At 36.2% G+C, this 22499-nt stretch overlaps 1 protein-coding gene across 6 annotated transcripts in view; it reads left to right on the forward strand.

The window, feature by feature from the left end:
* LOC138939976 (uncharacterized) overlaps nucleotides 1-22499 on the forward strand; it is a 156520-nt gene that overhangs the window by 123207 nt on the left and 10814 nt on the right. For all 6 annotated transcript variants that reach the window (XM_070308391.1, XM_070308397.1, XM_070308393.1 and 3 more), the window contains 11 exons: nucleotides 8520-8656; nucleotides 10296-10584; nucleotides 11276-11538; nucleotides 13412-13564; nucleotides 14284-14478; nucleotides 15149-15537; nucleotides 15699-15935; nucleotides 18138-18317; nucleotides 20075-20222; nucleotides 20945-21217; nucleotides 21577-21911. In XM_070308391.1, coding sequence (XP_070164492.1) covers nucleotides 8520-8656; nucleotides 10296-10584; nucleotides 11276-11538; nucleotides 13412-13564; nucleotides 14284-14478; nucleotides 15149-15537; nucleotides 15699-15935; nucleotides 18138-18317; nucleotides 20075-20222; nucleotides 20945-21217; nucleotides 21577-21911 — 2599 coding nt within the window. The remainder of the gene's footprint in view (nucleotides 1-8519; nucleotides 8657-10295; nucleotides 10585-11275; nucleotides 11539-13411; nucleotides 13565-14283; nucleotides 14479-15148; nucleotides 15538-15698; nucleotides 15936-18137; nucleotides 18318-20074; nucleotides 20223-20944; nucleotides 21218-21576; nucleotides 21912-22499) is intronic.

The following is a 22499-nucleotide window of genomic DNA, read 5'->3' on the forward strand; positions in this document are numbered from 1 at the left end:
ACTTTTTGTATTGATTACACATGAATTAGATTGATTGTAGCTGAAATCAATCATACGTACGTGTGTACGCGTGGCGTACACATTCTCATAGAAATACTTCGATTTTTAAGGCTTTAGATTTTTTGCGAACAACCTGCTCTGACTCATTCGCACGATCTATCCTGCGAATCGGTTTCCTTGAGCGAAATTCCGTTGGAAACATGCGAAAGATTTATTCACGATGCAGGCATACATGTACGATAACAAAATATCAGGATTATGAATCTTTCATGGACGGCAATGCTCCCATTTCGACGAAATTGAAACGGGAGCGAAGTGCGGTGGCTAAAAAAGAAAAACGAAAGAAGGGATAGAGGAAAATACGCAGAGCAACCCCGCGCGGAATGGCATCCTTTTACAGCTGCGCCAATAATTGATCGCTAGAACATAGATGAATGTTTATTGGCTTATTGCTGGAAAAGCTAAGATAAATACTATCGCGAATCCCGAACGAGCGCGCATCTCCGGCATCGATTTTTCTCATCGTATAAAGGAGAGATATAGTCGCGTGTGTATCGTGTATCTTCTGCGAAGCAGTTTACCCTTCCAGAAACTGCAACTCGTTTATGTCGAGTAATTTCTGTCATAGGGAGACCCTTTAAGCGAGCGCACGTGGACAACGGTAGATTTTATAAATGGATGAAAGTTTTCAATGAAGGGAACGAAGTAGAAGGACCGTGGAACTTTGTACAGCGGAAACGAGAAAGTAGGTCTTATGGAAACCACTGATTAATCTTTAGCACGCGCGATGCCTCTTTTATGCCTCGCTGAAAATAAAGTGAAATTTTGTTATTCCGCAAAAATAGCTGGCCAGCATCTGTAAATTTGTTTTGTCAAGAAGTTTGTCCGCAATCAGGTCAGCTGTTAAAATAAATAAACGATAATGTAACAAACATGTTGTTGAAATGTTACGGTGTATTCTTCCGATTGAAAGAGCTTTAATAACAATTATATCGAATAATTAAATAATCAATTTTATAAAATATATACTTGTCAAAAAGGGGGAGAGAGGAATATCAAATGTCTTAAATACTTTGTACTCTGATAATATTGTATGAAATAATTCAAACTTTTAAATTACTATCAATAATTGACATATCGCGTTTAATGCCTTTCTGCTGGCAAACTTATGAGAAATTAGTTTTAAAAAAGACATTTTTCGTCAGCTATAATACGCGTATATATCAAAGCAGATCTACAATCTCTCTACACTCCGTAAAAAACAAAAAAGACTTTAAAAAGGTAACTTTTATTGAATACAAAGTAGGAAGTGGACTGCGAAGACCTGTAGTTAATTTCCTCTTTCGTAAGCTTTTTATTTCGTTCAACGTTCTCTTCATTATCTATTTTTTTATACTGCCGCTAAATAAAATCAATACGTCTCTCTGCGATATAAAACTCTATAAAGCTAAAGAACGAACGACCGCGACTGAAAGCTTTCTTTCGCTCTGTTAATTTTTAAGTCGCGCGAACCGCTGCACTTTTGAGACAAAATAAAGTTCTGTGGAAAATAGTGCCTTGGACTAGAATTAAATTTATAAATTTTAAAGCCTTTAAAGTATATTTTCAACTCCTCGTGAAAAGGAGAAAGAGAGCATGCTCTCTCTCTCTCTCTCGCTCTCTTTCTTTCTCTTGCTCAATCATCAATCTTTTGTTTTATCGCGCCGACTTTGCGAAGTTTGAAAAAAAATAATAACAACGTTGCTGACGCAAACGGCGTGAAACTAAATGAACAAGCAAGAGAAAGTAGGGCAATTTGCATAGGGCGTTCGGTCAAAGTTCCCTCTGAGCATCCAGTGATAGGGTATAGGTAGAATCAGATAGAATCAAGCGAGATATCAGCGATTTTAAAAAATATCGTTTTACTCTATCCGTATTAATCCGCACGCGTGTGTGCTTCTTTAATTATATTAGTATAAATGGTTAACGAGTTTATGATGTATTTTTTTGTATCAATAAATCTTAACGAGTTGTGATCGAGATATTTTCTACAACAAACAAATAATTTAACTACATAAAGGAAAAGAAAAAAAAGCGAACTAAAATTATCTAGAATTATTCGAGAATTATATTTATCGTGTAAAAGATCTTTAATAACGATTGCATTTAATATATTTGTGTATTATTGTTGCTTGTGATCGGCTGGAACGTTGTACGAATGATCCGGCTTATATCATCGATTTGCTTGAAAGACGAGTTTATCTCCTTTTCTCTTCCTCCTGAAGTAGTTTGCTGAAAAAGGTGGATCTACGAAAGGAGTGCAAGTCTCGTGGAACGCGCCGCAAGCTTGTTATTTCTTCAAATTTATCGTACATCAGGGAGTCAGGAAGCGGCATAATCTTCGCCCGAAACTCATTTCCGAGATAATCTTCGGGATAAGAACATTATCCTGTTGCCCCATACGTTAAAAAGACCACCACCTGTTAAGCGCGTTTATTAGATAAAGCGATGATAATTCGTTTTGTCGTGCGATGTTGCGTAATAATGCATCGCGACCAAATTAATATCTCGTGTAAGGTAGGATTAATACATTGATTATAACTCTATCAAATATAAATATTACTACCATTACAGAAAGGTATCGAAAGTAATATGATTACCATTAATGTAATAAAATCATTACTGTAGTAATGAATACTTTTTGAGATAATTAAAATAATTTACGCTAATATAATGTAAGAAAAGCTTTAAAAAATTCAAATAAAAATATGAAATAAACAGGAAATGCAGAATTTATTGTGTAGTATATAATCTAGTTACTTCTTTGTGGACCGTGATGAACGTACTGTAGCCTCGCCTAGTGGAATGAATAATGCTTATCATTGCAGCTCAGCTGTCCACCGTCATTATTCTCTCGTGTAATTAAGCTATACAACTGCTGCGAGCATTGTTGCAAACTTGATGAGAACATACGTTGTATAAAATCTTCTTTTTCATGTCATTTGTATATTAACATTTATTCACAGATTATAAGCTGTAAATTTAACTTAAATATTTTTTACTATTTTTTACTATTCTTAAACGAATCATACATGCGATATTCACAGAGGGACATTGTTTTTTCTGAGATGGTGCGAGGTGCAAAAAAAGTAATTACTTTTTTTCAAATAGAAGTGATAACTCTTATCGCAGTGCCGCAGCCGCTCGTAGACGTTAATTTTGCGCTGGGTACAATTGGATGCATCAGCAAGACGAATGCACGCGTGTCATGAATATTCTTATCCAAGTTAATCCCACTTCAATGTCATTTCACTCTTTCAACGAAACTGAGAATGCGTCTCTCTCTCTCTTTATTTCCGCTAACAATGAGAATAAGCTTCTGTGATAAACAATGCGTTAACAATTTTTTCCAAATTTCAACCTTATGTAACGTATTATCCACGGATACATATCTTAACTAACGAAAGCGATAACTGAAAGTATCAGCGCGCTTGTTACCCAACCTCGATATCGTTTACGTTACGTAGCGTCTACGTAACATCGCGACAGCGAAACGCGCTTACAGCTCATCCAAAATCAATTATTTATTTATCCAATATATATGGATCGGAAGAAGAGCATACGTAGAAAGAGGAGAATAATGTATAGAAATCGTCACGATTGTTCATTGACAAACGTAATTAAAATTCCATCTGAAGGACGATTAGCAAAATGCATTTTATTCTGACGTCATTATTTTTGACTTAATTTATTTTTAATGTAATTTATAACATATTTGATGCAATTGTTTTTAATGTTATTTAATTATTTTTGTATGTATATCGTATACGCGGGATGATCTGCGTCTTCAAATAATATCGATGTGTTTGCCACATTGAGTGCTTGCGTTACATGATTCTTATTTTATTTTCACTTTATCATTAGATGCGCCGAACGAAAACATTCTCACATGCGGAATGGGGTATTATAAATCTTATTCTGGCATCACAATTATATATTTGTGTTATCCTGAAAGGAACTGGTTCAATTAAATTAATTATTCCTTTCTGTTTAATTATTTGAGATTTTTGAAGCATAAAGATATCTCGTTGCTCTCTATTTTCTACGTTAACGAACATATATTTTTATAGAGCGTATATTCATCATTAGACGATATATTTATCAACGAATTCCTGCGCATCGCACTGGCATCTGATTTTTCTCGTTTGCAATTTCGTTCCGCGCGCGTTACCACGCTTTCACGCGTCTCCTCTTCTTGTTATTCTGAATTGTACACTTTCGTACCTTTACACGAGTGGTGCCAAGTGGAGCGGCGCGCGTATTCGTCGCCCAACAGCGGCTACGCGTCATAGAATTTCGCGTATGTAACGTGCATCGCGCATCTCTATTTTGTGTCGACTGCGAAAAATCCGTATCTCGTCGACGAGACAAGACGCGTCGAGAGGTCGCATCTCTTTTTATTGTTCGCTACTCGTGCAAAAATTCGCGTAATGACGCGGCATGCGTATATTGTGGAAAATATATATTTTCCGAGATATTTTATTCTCTTTCTTCCTCAGCGTGTATTTAGGATCGTAGATCAAGATTTAGTGCAACAACAACTTTGTAAAGTTTACCACAGATATATTTTTTTTAATTTAAACCTCAATAATCCCTTAGTTATATATTGATGTTCTTCAACATTAAACCTGACATGGAACAATCGGGAAATTTACAGGAGCTGGAAGGAGACGCATTCATTCCGAATCCAGATTTTCAGGCATTGTTAAGCGCGCTTGGCTCAACGCCAATTGTGCATGGCGTCCCTACTTGCCAACTCGAATTCGATTGCGCAGTACAAAGGACACGTTTAGCTTTAGAACCACTCTCGGTTAACTGTTTGCGTGAACGTGAACGGCGTCGGATCAAAATATGAAACAGTTAAATCGTTGTTATCTCTACAATCTCTTTAAGACAAATGCGTTTAATTCACTCAATTGCTTCATAATCTTTTTCTTTATAAAACGAGATTTGTTATCAACATATTTATTATTAAGAAATTTATAAAAATTAATACAATTTATAACAACATAATCCTCGCGGTATAATTTTTGTAAGTGCAATGAGATTTTTGTGATTGTTGAGTACATTTGATCGTAATCGATAGCATTTGATATAACGCGACATAAAGCGGCAATTTTCATTAAGAATTGGGTTATTAGTCACAGAGTTTCTAGCATTCCTGTCTTCGCTCGTACGACGCGAAATTCTCGGCGAGATGTACCGTGGCAGTGACAGAAACCAGTCATTCGTCAGACGTTTCCGCTGGAGAGGCTCCTTGATGCCGCAGTAGTAGAATGCAGCGCCTGGCCAGACACGTCTGACGGAACGAAATGGTTTATATCGACCATTAATCAGACAGACACCTAAATTTCATAATTGCTCAGAACTAGGTATACTCAAGTTTCCAATTTTTGTTAAGTAAACTCTGAAAAGTATAAACAAATGAATTTTACACAAAATATGTATCAGAATATGTTGAACTGACTCTATCAGATTAATAACATGTAAAAGAGAGTGAAGAGAATTTGACGAATGATAATGAACGAATAATTTTATTAATGTACGCATAATTTATATGTTTGATTATTTTTATTTTTAATTACATACTTAATCTATAAAACTTTCGAAATACGATATTTCATATATAACGATCGATTTGTATGAGATAAGAAGAAACTTTTGTTAAAACAAAGGTTTTCAAAGTTTCAGTGAAATTATTAATTACACTACAATTTCACCATATACAATAGAATACGATTACCATTGCTTATCTCCCATACTGAAGCCGATTGTTCAAGGAATTGTTCCGAGGTAAACGCACCATTTCGAAATGACCTATTAGATGAGCGCGAGTCAGAGTTCTGATTAGAAATGATCCGCGGTGCCTGGAAATGGTACGTATTTTGTATGTGTGTGTGTATGCGTGTGTGGCAACCATTTCGATTCTACGACGCCCTCGTCTATCTGGTTAACCCTTGATTTCCACCCTTATACGTGCATTACGAGCCCTTGAAGCCTCACGATAGTCCAGTGTGTAACCAACCGAAGCTAGGGGTAATTCCTAGAACGCACGCGGAGAAGCCAAAGCAACTCGATCGAGTGCATTCCCGATTCGTCTAATCGATGGAAATCGTGAACAAGTTGAGCAAATGGTTTAGAGCAATAGTTCTCAAACTGAACAGTAAATTCTCTGAGGGGAATATACTAAAATTACTTGAGATAGAGATAAGAGTTAAACGGGCATAGGAGGATGTATCACTAAAGGAAATTTTCGTAAAAAATTCTTATTTTACATAGTTCAATTTTTCGAAATAATTTAATCGTTAAACTACAAAATTTTATTCCGATAGAGTAGATGTGCAATTATTCATTACTGTTTTGTATTATATTATTTGTTTGTATCAGCAAATCTATAGCAACTATTTGAAAAAATGTTTTTTACAAGATAAAGGAAAAAAAGTATTAGAAATAAATTTATAATACTAAGGAAACTAAAAAAGTTGAGAAACATTTTAAAACGCTAGTTCCTCGAGCTTTTCTTTCATAATTTTATATAAACTGATATAACTTTGTATAGAGTAGCGAAAGTTAGACTTAAAAAAAATAACTCCTAAATAAGTAATCTTTAATAGAGATATTAATTAGCTATTTAATTACATTTAGTTTCAACATACTATTTTAATTCTTCATACATTAAAATGCTTTTATTTCTTTCAAAACACATGCACATATAAAATTATATAAAATCATTACATAAAATTATATAAAATTACTATGCATTGCTTTCGAAAATCTGTAGACACGTGTTATAAATATCTGTATAAAAAAGTTGATCAAAATCATTCGGCGAATTGCGTATAAGCACTTGGACAGATTTGACAGATCTTTTCCGTTTATTGGACAGAGTTAATCTTGAATAAATAATTATTTAGCTGAATGTTCTACCAAGAATATCATATGCTCCCTTGATTGTACGCGCTTTTCGTCGGCCTCTCGCGAAAGGTCATACTCGCAAGACTTTGATTGAGCGCCGTTTTTCCAGACCCACCGCAAATGCCATTAAACATGAATGAAGAAGGGAAGCGTTGCTCGCGGTCGTCGCTTCTCCGTTCGTTCGTCTCTCATCCGAAACATCGAGCCAGAGTGCCTGGCACGAAACAAACGACACATCTCATCGATAATTCATTACCATCTTCCATCAATTTCTTATTTTGGCATGCTCTACGATCCGCAAAGGTTTGCCCCTCGTAATCTCTCTGATGGGATCGGTTTGCGGTTGACGAGGGAACGGGAATACCCCATACTTACGGATTATCACGCGGCTTCGTCAAATTTTTTATCTTCGATATTTTATATACAAGTGTTTATATTTAATAAATGACAGATATTGCGAATATCTCTTGCGGAAGATATTTCATGAATTGATTAACAAATGTAAGAAAGACCTAGTATAAAGTGAACGTTACATTTATGGGCATTTTTCTTGTCATACTTCGCTCTCTTCTCTCTCTCTCTCTCTCTCTCTCTCTCTCTCTCTATGTCGTTGATTTTAAATAAAATTATTTCCAACAGAAACGTTTAGATTATTACGACGAACAGGCGTTTTTAACTTGTCGTCTCTAATCTCACGATTATATTGAGAGCTCTGTAATTAAGTTAATTCCACTAGCCGTTCGCAAGAATACTAATTCCGTAGAAAGCTAAAACGGAACTCTCATAACGGCTAATGACTTATAACTAAAATTGTGACGTAAAAAATCAAGATAAAAGAACTATTCAAAGTTAATTAATCCTTAATTAATACATCTTTGTAAGTATAAAGTAAAATTTAGATTTTGCAATATTTTTTACGGAGAAAAAATATGATGAAAATATTGCAGAAAAGCATGCTCGTCGACCATCTTCCTTTCCCATAAATTTTTAGCCACAGATACGATTTTTCACGGCTCTGGGAAGTGCACTTCCGGGTTTGAAAAATGCTATTCGTAAAAGAAAATTTATGGACGGCCATGACGACGTTGTTAGCCCCAGTAAGAAATCGGTTTCAAAAAGATAAGGCAAAATTCATTGTAGAACAACGTATCTCTCTGCTATTGGACACAAGAGAAAGCTATCAAGTTATAAGGATTGTAAAAATTATCGAAAAATTATGTATGTGATATGCCGTATTTATATAATTATTTTCTTGACTGTTCCTTATATTTATATGATAGTTATATAAATCAGAAAATATAATAAATTAAACTTTAACAGAGTTTTATGTCAAAAATAGATGTAATATTACATAACGTATATATGTACGCACACACAATTATAATAGCGATTGAATGTGTGGAGCAAATTTCCAATAATTGGGCGAATACTTTGATATTATAAACTCGACAAAAATAATCTCAGAAATAAATAAGAGAGAGAATAAAAATAAGTATCGATACATATATTATTATAAGAATAGAAAGAACGTAAAATATTAAAATATCTTAATATTCACGTTGCAGCTTGCAATAAAACATATTATGGCGACGTGGGGAAGACGTATGATTTGGAATTGCATCGACCGAAAGAAGATAAGGTGCCTTACATTTGCAAGCTCACCTTTAACGCGCCAGGTGACGATTTTGGTGATATCGTACAGGTGAGTCTTCATATCATTCGAAAACGTTTTTAATTATCATTAATATTAATATTACATAAATTCTATTTTCACAACATTATTTATCAACGATTTCTTTACAAATTATAAAAAAACACGTCTTTGAAATTTACAACAAATTATATCTCATTGTATCTGACTTTAATTAAAGCATGCATTAACGAAGTAACGAAGTTCGTTTAAGAAACCAGGAAACGATAAAGAAGAAGGAAGACAGAACGGCGCTGGAGATTTATGTAGCAAATTAAATTCCAAATACTCAAGTTTTTAACGAATCGTAGATTATTGAAACCCATGAGTTCTAACAAATAATTTTTTTTTTTTTGCGTAAGCAAGATAACTATTATCTCCAAAGCGAAACGTGTTTCTTAAAGAGAATCTCAAATAAAAATTTTGCAGCTAGAACATACGTGGAGCAAATGTTCGCCTTATTTCGGAAAATATTTGCGCATCCATTTTTCACGCGACAACAAAGGGAATTTTTTTTTTTTTTTTTACCCGACTTTTCTGCGGAGAAATCAAAAGCGGAATTTTTAATAAACGTTGCGAATTTTCCGACGATTGCGTAAAATTGACCGTACGCCGAGTTTCCGAGAGCGCGAGAACTTTCTCGAGAGTGCACACAAAAACTCTTTAACCACCGGATTATTTACACGGTAATATTTGCCGGCTTTCTCATATCTGCATCACGCAGGTCACAAGAAGTCATCCTTTGCACTATCCCATGCCAGTGGTCTACGCGTAAATATGTTTATTGTTCTCGTTTCTTTCCCAAAGGAGCCACGATCTCGCCGAAAGTCGCATTGATATAAAAACAGAATACGGTAACAGCGCGAAATTATGTGTCTGACACGACATATTCAAGCCAATTTACGGGGCTCAATCCACTTACTCTAAAGTTTCTCTAAAAAAAAACTTGAGTAACTTGAGTAAAAAATATAAATAAACTTGAAACAATCATTGGTTGCGAAATATTCTTAAGCAATAATAGCAAGCGCATTTTGTTGCATATAAATATTTTTTTATTAATGTTTGACACGTCAATCATATCGCTCACACATGACTACGAATGCAAACTGCTTTTTATCATCGCCAAAAAGCAGGATCGTCGATATTTTAATCGCGTGACACGGACAGACATGCGCGACTGCTCTTTCGTATGAAAAATCGTGCAAACTATCCGTTTCTGACGGCTCGATCAATGATCGATGCTGATGAGGATGCGAAGTTATTTGATTGACAATATAAAAAGGAAACTTTTGCAGCAAAATAATTCATTCAATCACGATAATGTCGGTCGTTAAATAAAATTTAGAAAAACATGTTTGAAAAATTAATCGAAAATAAAAGTAGACATCTAATAAATAGATATAAGATAAATATAAAAATATATATATAATATTCCTAGAGTCAGCCTTATATCTTTTAATAGATTAGAATATAATAAAAGATATTTTTTTTTTAATAAACTCGATTCTTAATAATATAAACTTCTATTCTATTAGCGCTTTTAGATTACTTATATCAAGAAAGCTTATTTTAAAACTTTTTTAATCTTTTAAGATTAAACATTATTCAATATTTGTTCGTCATTATTTACGCTGAGCTTTTGCGGTTGCAGCTGACCTTCGACAGTTTTACCTTAGGGAAATTTGTATCGTTCACTGCGGAAGGATGTCCCGATGGATCCTTGCAGATCTCGGAGGCACAGCGTCCCGACGTCGGTGGTCTTTGGTGCGGCACATCTTGGGGACCTGCGATCTATTATAGCGAAACACCCAGTGTCTCGATCATCCTCAAGCTGCTTAGACTCAGCAAAGATCAGACGGGATTCAACTTCGACTTTAGGATGGCGTACAAGATGATCAGGAAGTCCGACGCGGTAGTGCGTTACGGAAATCCCTTCGTCGGTAGGTGATCAGCTTCCGTTTACAGATTTCGAGCACGTATCTCGAAGTTTAGTTTGCGACACGTTCGACATTTGTCCCACGTTCTATGGACTTTATTTCGTGTACTCATTTCGGTTGAAATCAGTTCGGAACAAATTTAGACGTTTCCTGTGAAAAGACTGTTCGAGTAAAATCTAATGAAATTTTTGGTTTCCATGTTGTATATGTGCGTTTCTACTTTATAACTATCACTATCTTACTAATATAAAATGTCGTTTCGTTATTACATTAAAAGTACATAGAGGGAAAGAATATTATATAATACATTAGTTAATTTGTTATAAAATATTTTATGTTATAAATATAATAAAAAATTGCAATTATTAGTATATCTTCACAATATCACGATATTTATAAGTATAAGATACGTAAACTTGTCGAGTCTGAAAATTTATTATATATCTTATGACACTTCTAATGTATATTAAAAAAAATCGCCCAAATATATACAATTGTGTCACTTTGTTTAATTAAAAAAAAACTGGAATAGATTTCCCGAGCGAATATTTGACAAAAAAAGTGTTCAGAGTTTGAAGTAGCTTCGTTTGTAAAATTGCATTGGTAAATTATCATTACCATTGAAATTGTGCGGACAAAAAATTTCCCGATATTTTCGTCGTCGATGATTAAAATTCCAATGTCACGTGGTCAGGAATAACGCAGGTCGCCAGGATGCCGGCGTCGACCGAGCGCACGTCCGTCGAGTACGCGAACACGTCGATGACGATGCCGGTGCAAATGGTCGAGCAACACGTGCCACTACCTACGAAGCCGAGCTCCGAGCAGTTCTTAGGTGACCTAATATCCGGGACTTATTGCTCCCGTATATTCACCGACTGCGACCGGAAGAAGTGCAGATTGCAGTCGCCCAACTTTCCCGGTCTCTATCCCCGTAATCTCACCTGTTATTACGCGGTAAGACTCACTTAAATTGTACCATTGGCAAAAGGCGCGTGATGCGTTTTTATTCTACACTATAAAAAATTAAAAAAAAAAAAAAAGGTTTATCGTAGGATATAACCGTACGTAATGGTAGTGACAGTGAATTTGCTATTCACATTTTGCGGATTATCTAATAACGCACAATTTCAACAAAAAAATATGCAAAAAAAGATTTAACAATATTCAACAATGTACAAAAAAATGTGTTTATAAGAGCATTTATTTTTATAAATAGCGTTTATTTTTCCATGTGTTTTCCTTCTTAGGTTACTCATTAGGGAAACGTTTCCATCGTATCAAGCGTATCGTTACGATAATGTATTATCGCTCGAATTAATTTGCACGTCGCCGTGCAAATGCGCGGCAGAGATATACGATCGACATAGTCAGAGAGGGATCCTCTCTCCGGAATCTTGACGCGACTCATATTTCTGCTTCAAGCAGACACACCTGCAACGAAAGTCGTAAAAATGGCTCGCTTCCCTTCGCATGCGGTTAACAAATTTTCGGATGGTTCTCTTCCGGTGGCCATTATTTCCTCTTAACACCTCGCTAGTACCGTGTGAGTTTCCTTGTCACATAAATCAACGCGAGAGAGACGACTTTCTGGCCGGTAGAATTTTTTGTTTGCAATAGAAAATTCAAAATTGGTCGGCAGCCAAGTACGAAGTTTTGTATGTGAGCAAACGCACCGGCAATATTTTCGCAAAGAATTGGCAAGATGTCACTCTAATATTGTTAGAACAAATTTAATTTAAAATGTAAGATAAGAAAAATGATTTGAAAAATTCTTAATCTCTTTTCAGTATTTCTTAAAATTATTTTCTTTATCTCTATCTGTTATTATTATTTTCTTGATCCCTATATATATTTAACTTTTCATTTTCTTCCCCATTAAAGTAAATTTTATCTTCGTACAAAAGCTATTATTTATGATAAAAGAGCCAATAACGATTATAATAAATCCAGCATTTGTCATTACGAGTTAATGTCCCGAAACTAATCAATCTTTCGACTACTCAGTCATGGACGAAATATATGAAGGTTTCGGTAGAATTTACGGCCTCCCGTTTCAACAACCGGAGGCGGTCATTTATCCTCTTCGTGTACAACTATAGACAGGCGGACACTCATGGGACTTACGCTAGATAGATTTCGATTACGACTTCGAAGCTCGCAATCTCTATCAATATATTTCTACTAAGTTTATCTTATTTCGAAAACTCTGATACAACCATTCTGATCTATATCGCGCACTTACACTCAATGTCGTAAAGTCTCCGAGATGTCTAGATAAAAATTGATTCGACACATTTTTGCTCTGTTATTTCAATCACGAAGAGTAAATAGCAAATTTAAGATTTGGTTATATCTTGCACCAAATAAAAAAAATTTGACTTTTTAAAATAAAGTGCATCACATATCTACTATTCTTTTATGTTGTAAAAAATATATCCGACGCAGATTGATACCTAAATAAAAATAATAGAAAAAATAAATTTAGTATTCCGTTATTCTGAAACTTTCTAGGAAAATCTGTTACACCTATTTATATAATTTTTAAATACATGGTCATTTTCATGATACATAATACAATAATTTTTTTGGAAAACAAAAATTGACTTTCAATTAGAACAAGAAATAAACGGAAGGATCAAAACTGATACTATTCGATGTGTAAACATATTATTGCAGCTTTTATAATACTTATATTTATATTTATTTTAGTCACTAAAAAAATATATTCTGCCGCATAATGCATATAAGCATTAAGATAATGACTTTATGCGAGAGATGAATATAGCGTGAGTAGGCAGAAATAAATTACTCGTATCTATGTACGTAGGTGAGACAGCACGAAGTGCCGGCGGGCAAACACGCTTTAATACACGTAAAACAGCCCCGAGGTCAATTGGTAGCTGTAAGGGCGCGACCAGCTACTCAGGCCGAGCCGCCGCCCCGAGAGCTACGTCTTTGGCAAGATTGCGATGTCGTTCAGGTACGTAAAGCCACCGCGAAAATTGGATTAGCTGTTATAAATTCGAGACAAAGACGGAGAAAAGAAAGGGAGCGTAGTGAGACAACGCGTCGCCGGTCTGCCAAAAAGTTTTGCGCTACTTTTGCATAGTGATTCTCTGTCAGTAGAAAAATTTTCAGGTTTCGCATTCTCTCTTTACCGTAATCGAAAAAAAGTCACGATTGCGTGATATTTCTGTTGTCAATACGCGTAGGGCCGATTGTGAATTAAATGCAGCCGTACAAATTCAATCACCCTCTTGCGACGATTTATTCCGATTCTATACGGCTTTCTGATTTTCTTTCTTCAGAGACAATCCGTTGCTTAATATTTTTTACGGTTCTACATCATTTAATATATCAAATTTTTCTAACTCTAATATTATTAATATTAATTATATTATTAATATTATCAATATTAATATTTTTTAATCAATTAACGCAAGAATTTCTTAAGATTTAAGAGTAATATTTAATAGTATACAAGTAGTAAAGAGAGAATAATAAATTTAATTGAAATTTAATAAATTTAATTAAATTTAATAAATTATTCATTTATATATTAATTGAACAAATTAGATATCAATATGGGAAAATTATATATAGATCGACGATGATTTACCGTACGTAGGAACTGATAGATTTATTCTCGAATTACGCGTACCTCCTCCAGGAGAGATAGATATAAATTTGCCTTTACAGGACTATGTAACAGTATATGACGGATACACCACCAGGGAGCCTGTGATCCTAAAATTTTGCGGCGGCGGAGAACCAGTACCAGAGGCCATCAGCAGCGGTCCGGAGATCCTTGTGGAGTTTACTACCTCCCCTTATGGCACCTTCTTACATCCAACGCCGCCCCATTCTCTACACGGATTTCAATTAGAAGTGCAAGTACGTGAGCTCTTCGCTATAAATTGTATAATGACTACCTTAATTAATGTCTAATCTATCCGTTCCTTCTTAATCTCTCATAAAATTAAACACAATAGATGTATAGATATAGGTAACATTCTACGAGAGAGAATACTTAGGAAAATTAATCGTGCCTTGCGCTTGAACTATAACTCCTGGATACAAGCATTTCTATTTAACAGCTATTTAATCGATTGTATCTTTATTAATCCTATTAATGCAACGAACTGCAATAAAAGAAAATTATTATGTATATCGAAATAAGACATTATCATAAGAATAATTATAAATTCAGAACATTCTAACTCTTTAAAGAACTGAAGTATAAATTATTATTATCTCTTTCCCTTTATCTTTCTCCACTTTGGAAAATGGGAAATTTGAGAATTCGTTTCACCTCGTTGATTGCGCATAAAATTCAACGAGCTCCCGTATTGTAGAGTACGAACAACGATATCACCAACGCTCGCATTATCCCGTAAAATTCCCTAACGACACGCCGCAGCAAATACATTCGTATCAGATAGGATCGCAAACACGCGATCGCTCGAGCAATCCGCTCAACCTCCCGTTCCAAGGCGGGGGCGAATCGGGGCGACGCGAAGTCCGACCCCGGTGCACGCAACGATAAACGCGCGTCGGCTTCCAGGTCACGTTCGTGGACGCCGAATCGCCCACCTATGCCAAGAGTAAACGTTGCGAGTTCTGGCTGAGGGGCACCGGCGGTGGCGTCCTGTCGTCGCCCCGTCACTCACTGCCGAGAAACAGCACGTGCCTGTACCATCTTCGTGGCGCTGGTCCCACCCCGCCGAGCCCGACGCCCCCGCGTCCGTTGCCCAAATTTCCGGAACAGAGACCGGGTACCGTCTGGAGAAGACCGGCCCCGAGACCACCGCAGCCACAGTTTCGCGTCTGGTTATCCATTCTCAAGTTCCACGTGGGCACCAATCCGTCCACCACGGACGAGGATTGCTCCACGACGTTGATGGTCTGGGACGGCGAGATGATGCCGCTATCGGAGTGCAACGATGTCGTCTGGTAGTATATTATTTTGCTCTCTCTAATTTTTAATTGCCTTATCTGTCTCGGATTATGCCAACTTCTGCTTATCGATTTAATTTTTCAAATCGCCGTAATTTTTTTTATTACCAAACAGCATTTTTGCGAAAGAAAGTCAACGCCACGTGTTTTTCTTTCAGTGAGAAAGAACGTCAACGTTACGCTGAGAGAATGGGCGACCCGATTCAACCCGTTCTTGCGCGTCCCGCGAGTAATACTACGTTGCTAGCGAGATACTGCAAGGATAAAGTACCGAAGACTTGCGATCACGCTATTTTGCAAAACACTAGTCGTCCGTGCTCTTTGGGGGAAAGTTTCGTCTCCTCTGGCAGCAGCCTAACTATCGAGATGCGTATGATCGAGTCGACGGCGCTTAAGTAAGTATCTTTTTATATTGAAACTTTTTACATTGAAATTACAATATCTTTTACACCGCTATTTAACCGATATTTCACGATATTTTCACGCGTGAAAATAATGAAATTATTAAAGAAGATATTTAAGCTCTTATATACAGAAAATATATTTTGAAATTAGTTAAATTGAAGTTTAAGTTAAAGTATCGCTTATATCCCATGTTTTAATTGAATTCACTAGACTGCTTGAACTTCTGATATTCGTTTAGAAAGTTATTAACTTCCGTAAATGATCCCTTAATTAATTGGATTTGAACTAGTAAACAACAATATCGCTATGGATTAGTAAGTTCGATTATATCTTATTGTTATCTATATCCTGAAGGATTATATTAATTCTGTAGATTTTTGCGTTACTTCCACAGTAATTCAAGCGCTCCTCAAAAAATATTTATCTACAGGGAAATAAAAATAAAAATTGGAACATAAATACACGAATGCAACTGGCCGTGCAAATCGGACAAAATTTAAAAGTACAAAAGATATCTATAAGTTCCTCAATGTCTTTATTTCAGAAGTAGATCGTGCAGAAAGTATTAATGGGTTATTGAAAAATTTCCAAGGAATGTGTATATCGGCAAGTTGCAGCGACAAATATTACCTAGTAAAACGATTTTTAAAATCGCATATACGTATACGTACATACACAACTTACGTTTTATGTAATTCCGCGTTTCATCCGACTTGCTTACAACACTATGTCGAACCGCCGGAGCGTTACAAGCGAAATATGCGAGAACGTTTTGTAGCAATATAACGTGCAATATCTGTCGCAACAGCACGTTTCATTCGTTCCCTGCGCTCTATCGCATTACGCTCCACCACTACCTACAATATAGATTATTCATAAGAGAGGAAAGATTCTTCCTTTTTTTGCCCCGTCCTTTCCCTTGCGAAGGGAAGATAGTGGAATTTAGAGGATTGCCGAGACGCGCAGCTGCCTCCGCATACCCATTCCTCCCATCCTTCAAAAATGTTACGTTTATCTCGTGATTTGCATTGCTCCGTGAATATATTGTAAAAATTATTTAAATGAATTTTTCTGTGCGTGCATGCCATGTATGAAGAAACGCGAATTTCAATAATATGCCTCATACTGTATCGGAAGCTCTTGCGATCGACGAATAATTTAAAATGATAAGGGAGAAAAAAATTTATAGAATTTTAAAGCCTGTTCAATATTGAAAAACTCATTGTCAATAACAAAAATTGAGCACTATCCGCGTGTAATATCCTAAAATTGGAAATTTTATCGAATGCTAATTAAATCGCGATCACGTCGGTTTTTGTCTCCTTAATCGGCGGGCATCTGCGTCCCCTTTCTCTCTTTTTCTGTTATTTCCCATTTGCTCGCGCACGCGATAATTCTTCAAAGTGCACGCGACGAAGATTCCGATCGGCGTTTCTGTCAGTGAATAATTGAGAATCGGCCTTTTCGCGACTCGTCGGTGACACACTCCTATTCACATTTTACACGCGTTACATTCGCTTATCACGCCACGTGCCGATCTGCCGTGTCGTCGTCCTCTCTCTCTATTTTTTTTTTTTTTTTTTTTAATCTCTCGCACGTGTCCATCACGCATGTAGACACGGCGTGCTCGATCGACGATGAGTGACGCGCAATGCGGATACATCGCACGGTCCAGTTAATCCTTTCCGCGCCAAGTAAAGCCTACACGGCTTGAGCTTTATAATAAGCTCAGGCATGCAACGTCTCTCTTCAAGGCCCGTCCCCTTCCACAATCCGCCGGGGTTCGTCGATCTTCATCAGCGCACCGAACCCTACCGGACAACAATACGTATTAATCCTTTACTTTCGCGCGCGCGGTTGTTATTATGTTAATATATCAATTCTCGCAGTCGTAAACGCAAGATATACTAGCATCACTTAATACGATGTTTTTACGAGATTGGAGATATTGCCTTATTACAGAGAGAATAAAATTATTTTTAAAATTTTTTCTAATTTATATTTCTTCTTCTGTACAAATTCTATTTTTTTTTTTTTTTTTTTTGCTTTATGGATTAATGTCGTATATATAGCAAATATGCTCTGTATTCGCATATCTCGTATACATACGTAATATAATTAATCAATTTTTTTCAGAACACTTTTGTTTTAACAAATTAATTAATTCGACATGAAATGATTATTTTTTTCAGACCCGTCAACTTTCGCGCTCTGTACGAATTCGTCGATCTCCACCAGGATGGCGATCCATACGGTAGCGGACCATGTTCCCGCATCTTTTACAGTCGCAATCGAGACCATTACCCGGATCGTAAATTCCGGGGACCGCGCGATATATTCCTGTACGGTCGTGGAGGATCGAAGAATATAAGGTAAGAATACGATTCCATATTAATATTACCGTTACGATAGCGAATTAAATATATTTTCAAGTACCAGGAAAAATATTTCGCTTGGATTTGTTTATCGAAAATATGCGTTTACTGTGTCCTCCAATGTCGATTAACTTCGATATTTGCCGACCACGTGGTTCGCGCGCCTTAAAATTTATGACAAAACTTATAGTTATAATCTCACGTAACAACTCCGTCGATCGACGTATTATCGTTTATTCGTAATTGCTCGTTCGCCGATAGAATATCGCAGTTGACAGTTTGACATTATGACGATCCATCGTCTACGATGAGACCGTATCCTTTCGGAGTACCATTGTGTAGGCTAATGATGCGATAATGATGTCGTTAACTCGTTACCATTCATCAATTTATAGCGGCCTGTTATTAATAACGGCTATTGTATCGTCATGAAATATATGTACATTGTTTTTTTCCTATCTTTTTTTTCGCGTTCAAACGATTCATAGATGACATATTGCACAAATGGAGATAAGATCAGAACTGCATGCCGCGCACTAAACTGCGATTCAAAATATATTATACTATATACTGTGTCGTAATCAAAACATCCGTCAATATTTTATCATTTGTATTTATTCTCGTTATTTCGATAAATCCATAGATTGCGTATGAGGCTTGTTGATAGATTATTAATATATTACGTTGATCAATACGTATTTCTTCATTCACAAATATCAAGCTTTGATATAAAGCTATTTTTATACATAGTTTTTATACGATGTTATAATGAACGCAGAAATATAAGACTTAAACATTGTTCTCTATTTTTGGTGATTCATCCCAGATATTATCATAACGAAAACTTATCATGATCTGTATCAATTTATTTCTCAGATCCCAGACATCTTTTCGCGAAATCTTTATAGCTATCATACGACTCGCAGAGTCTAGATATCTGCGATAAAGTACGAAAAGTGTCCTCCCTTACGGAACGAATATACACGCTTCGTCTTTGATACGGTCTTCGTATGGTCCTATCGCTCGCGTCGTTCTTTTATTACTGTCCGCGGGATCGAATCTTTCAACCTCGATAAAATATCAGTTAGACTTTACGACAATCGTAAAATGAGCTTTGCGCCGTTAGATCGAGATCTTTCCGATAGTGAGTAAAAATTTCTGCTGTAACATTCAGCAAAATACACAGAAAAGAAAAAGTTTTTTATATAATATTCTAGAAACGTACTCCCTCCTGTAGGTAAACACCATCTGCATTCAAAATTTATATAATATATATTTATTTATATATAGTACTTTAGAATGTAATAATACCAGAGACTATAACATAAATGAAAATTTTTTTACGTAAATTACGTAAATATTCGTTCTTTGGACTACTTTTTCATGTACGTCGATGGGCCAGATAAAACGTAAAAACAATCTTATTCAATTTAGTAAAATTGCTATTTGCTTTCATCAAAGAGATTTATTTCCCGATCGGATAGTGAAAGGCAGAAACGTTCTCTGGCGAAAATAATTTGACTGCAGTGTCCAAAAAAGAGAGACCCAAAAACTCGGTAATGGTGGTCGCACGTTACCATGATACACCCTTAGAATCACTTTGCGAACCGCTTTCCGATTAACGAGCGTCCAACCTTCGATGCTCCTCGTAATCTTCCTGCAGTATCGATCACTGAACCGGCTCCTTTGCCTGGCCGGCGAGGCGTGTAGATTCGATTAAGTGCTGAAAGTGCAGGCCAGAACGGGTTTTGCAGCTGCGTGTACCGCTTCGAAGGAGAACACGACGAGACGGTGAAGCTGAGGTTCAACAAGCTCCTCAATGGGAATCGCACCTGTCGCAGCGTTAACAGCACCGATTTCAATAGGCTGCTCTGCGTCGGCTCCGAGAACTTTTCCGTTAAGGTACGTAATAGAAACCTCTGCTAATCGTGATTAAGTTCTACGACAAATCCATTGAATCTCCACTCGCGAAAGTTTTGCAATCGATATGTCACGAAATCGTTGATCTATTTTTGGATATTGTGTATAATTAATATTTTAGTTGGAGCTTGTGAGATTTGAGAGCGTTTTACAAAAAAAAAATTGTATATTTATTTATTAAATATTTAATTAAATTATTTAATATTTAAAACAATTGCCATTTGTGTATAGGTGTGTGAGTTTAAAAATTATCTCGAAAAGGCTAAACTCGAAAATTATGAGCGACTAGTGTATTACCTTAGTTGGATATGATGAAAGCTACGTATTAACAGCATTCGCATCTAGTAATTAAAGTTAGCGAGTTTATCCATGCGAGTATCAGCAATCTTTGAATCCCGGTTCGAAACACGGTAGACCGAAATAGGCCGACAAGCTTTGAAGTTTCCACCGTATCGTTAATACCGACATGAATCAGATCTCAATGTACACCGGAGTTGTATTATTAGTTAGATTTCTAATAACGCGGATACGAGATTGGTGGAACATGGTTTTGAGATTGCGATTCAATGGCATGATTTATCAAGATTCATTTCGCATGCAAAGAACGTTTCTTACACGGCGCACATTAATTGGAAAGCCGTAAATCAATAGGATTCTGAAAATAAATACGATCGCAAGTATCTCTCTTTGTTATTTATTTTCAGGTGCTCGATTTACCTTGGCCAAACGCGCCGCCCATTCAACGCGATTGTCTTTGCTCGAATCGATCGCTACCTATCAATATCAAATCCACCTCTAATATCGCCGAGGTACATTTCACCGTTCTATCTATGGACGCTTTGGATGATTACAACGATCTCTTCTTCGAAGGCGTCTGGGAATTTGTCAAGACGGTGCATGCAGAATGCATGCAGAAACGCAGAGTCAGGGGGCCGTCTGGTGAAATTAAATACACATCACCATCTGAGGAAAATGAGGTAAATATGGGGAGGCTTTATATACAGGCACGCTAGAAAATGACATCTCAGATAATTCTTATTCATTATATTCTGGTCTTAAGAGGAAAGATTCGAGAAGAGATAAATTATGTTTGCGTACGGGCTCACATTTTTTAATAATAAAAAAAAAGTTTAACGAAAGCAGCGACATTACTTGATTTCTAGCAACAGTTTGAAGAAAAAAATGTAAATATCATGAATCTCGATAAAATAAAAAATAATGAGGATAAAAAGATATTTTAAATTGCAATTTCTAGTTAATAATTAATAATTGAGTCTGCATATTTATTTATATTTACTCCACCTCAAGCATGTTTCTTTTCTCTTGTCGTTTCTAGAAAAATTGCGAGAACCAGCCGTGGCTAATCGATCCCGGTCCGGGTCAATATTTATACGTGAAAATGCACGGCATAATTATGTCAGACAACACGAAATGCGCAACCAAGAATCGCATCATCGTGCACACGGGCGGTGCGATCCACGTGTCGGTTTGTCCAAAGCCACCTGCTGACTCGAGGCATCACGTGGTGGAAATTTTCAGCGACGGTTGGGCCGTCAGCAGTAACGCGATGATACTCGCACCGGGACAGGATCCGATCAGGACCATCGCCGTGGAATTTATCGTGGAAGAGCCAGCTTCTTACACGATCACGTGGCTCGAGCTCACCAGAAGGTAAGAACAATACTTTTACGAGTAAAAGAGAGAGGCGGATGCGAACTCCACAAGTATTATTGGAAGTAGACAAAGTATTTCCGATAAAGCGAGCATAACAGATGCCTTGTAACTGTTAAAATCTTCACGAATGCAATCTCCTTCTTAAGATCCCTTCATTAAACTTTGCCGTAACTTATCTATAACTTCCTCAATCTCCTTCGTGAAGAATAATTCATCGTAGAAAAGAAAATTGCCCTAATAAATATACACGTCGTACATATATGCAGTTGAAAGTTCTCTGTAAAGATTTTTCGCGCGGAAATTATATATAAAATATAGAATTTTTTATAAAGTGTACATCTCGCAATGTTTTACGTCTCCGCATTACATAAAATGATAATTTTAATAATTGATAATTTCATTTTTCTAGAAAAAAATGTACTGTATAAAATTCTACGTAAAGATTTGATGTAAAATTCTACATAATTTTATGAATTATTATATAGACATTTTAAAATATTAATAATACAATAATATTACAGGAAAAAATCTCCCTTTATAAAAATTAGATTCAATTCAGGATTTGCCTTGTGCTTTCTGATCTAC

This window comes from Polyergus mexicanus, unplaced genomic scaffold (genome assembly GCF_030449975.1).
Source record: "Polyergus mexicanus isolate NDT 795.1 unplaced genomic scaffold, iyPolMexi1.0 SCAF_15, whole genome shotgun sequence".
Classification (NCBI taxonomy): Eukaryota; Metazoa; Arthropoda; class Insecta; order Hymenoptera; family Formicidae; genus Polyergus; species Polyergus mexicanus.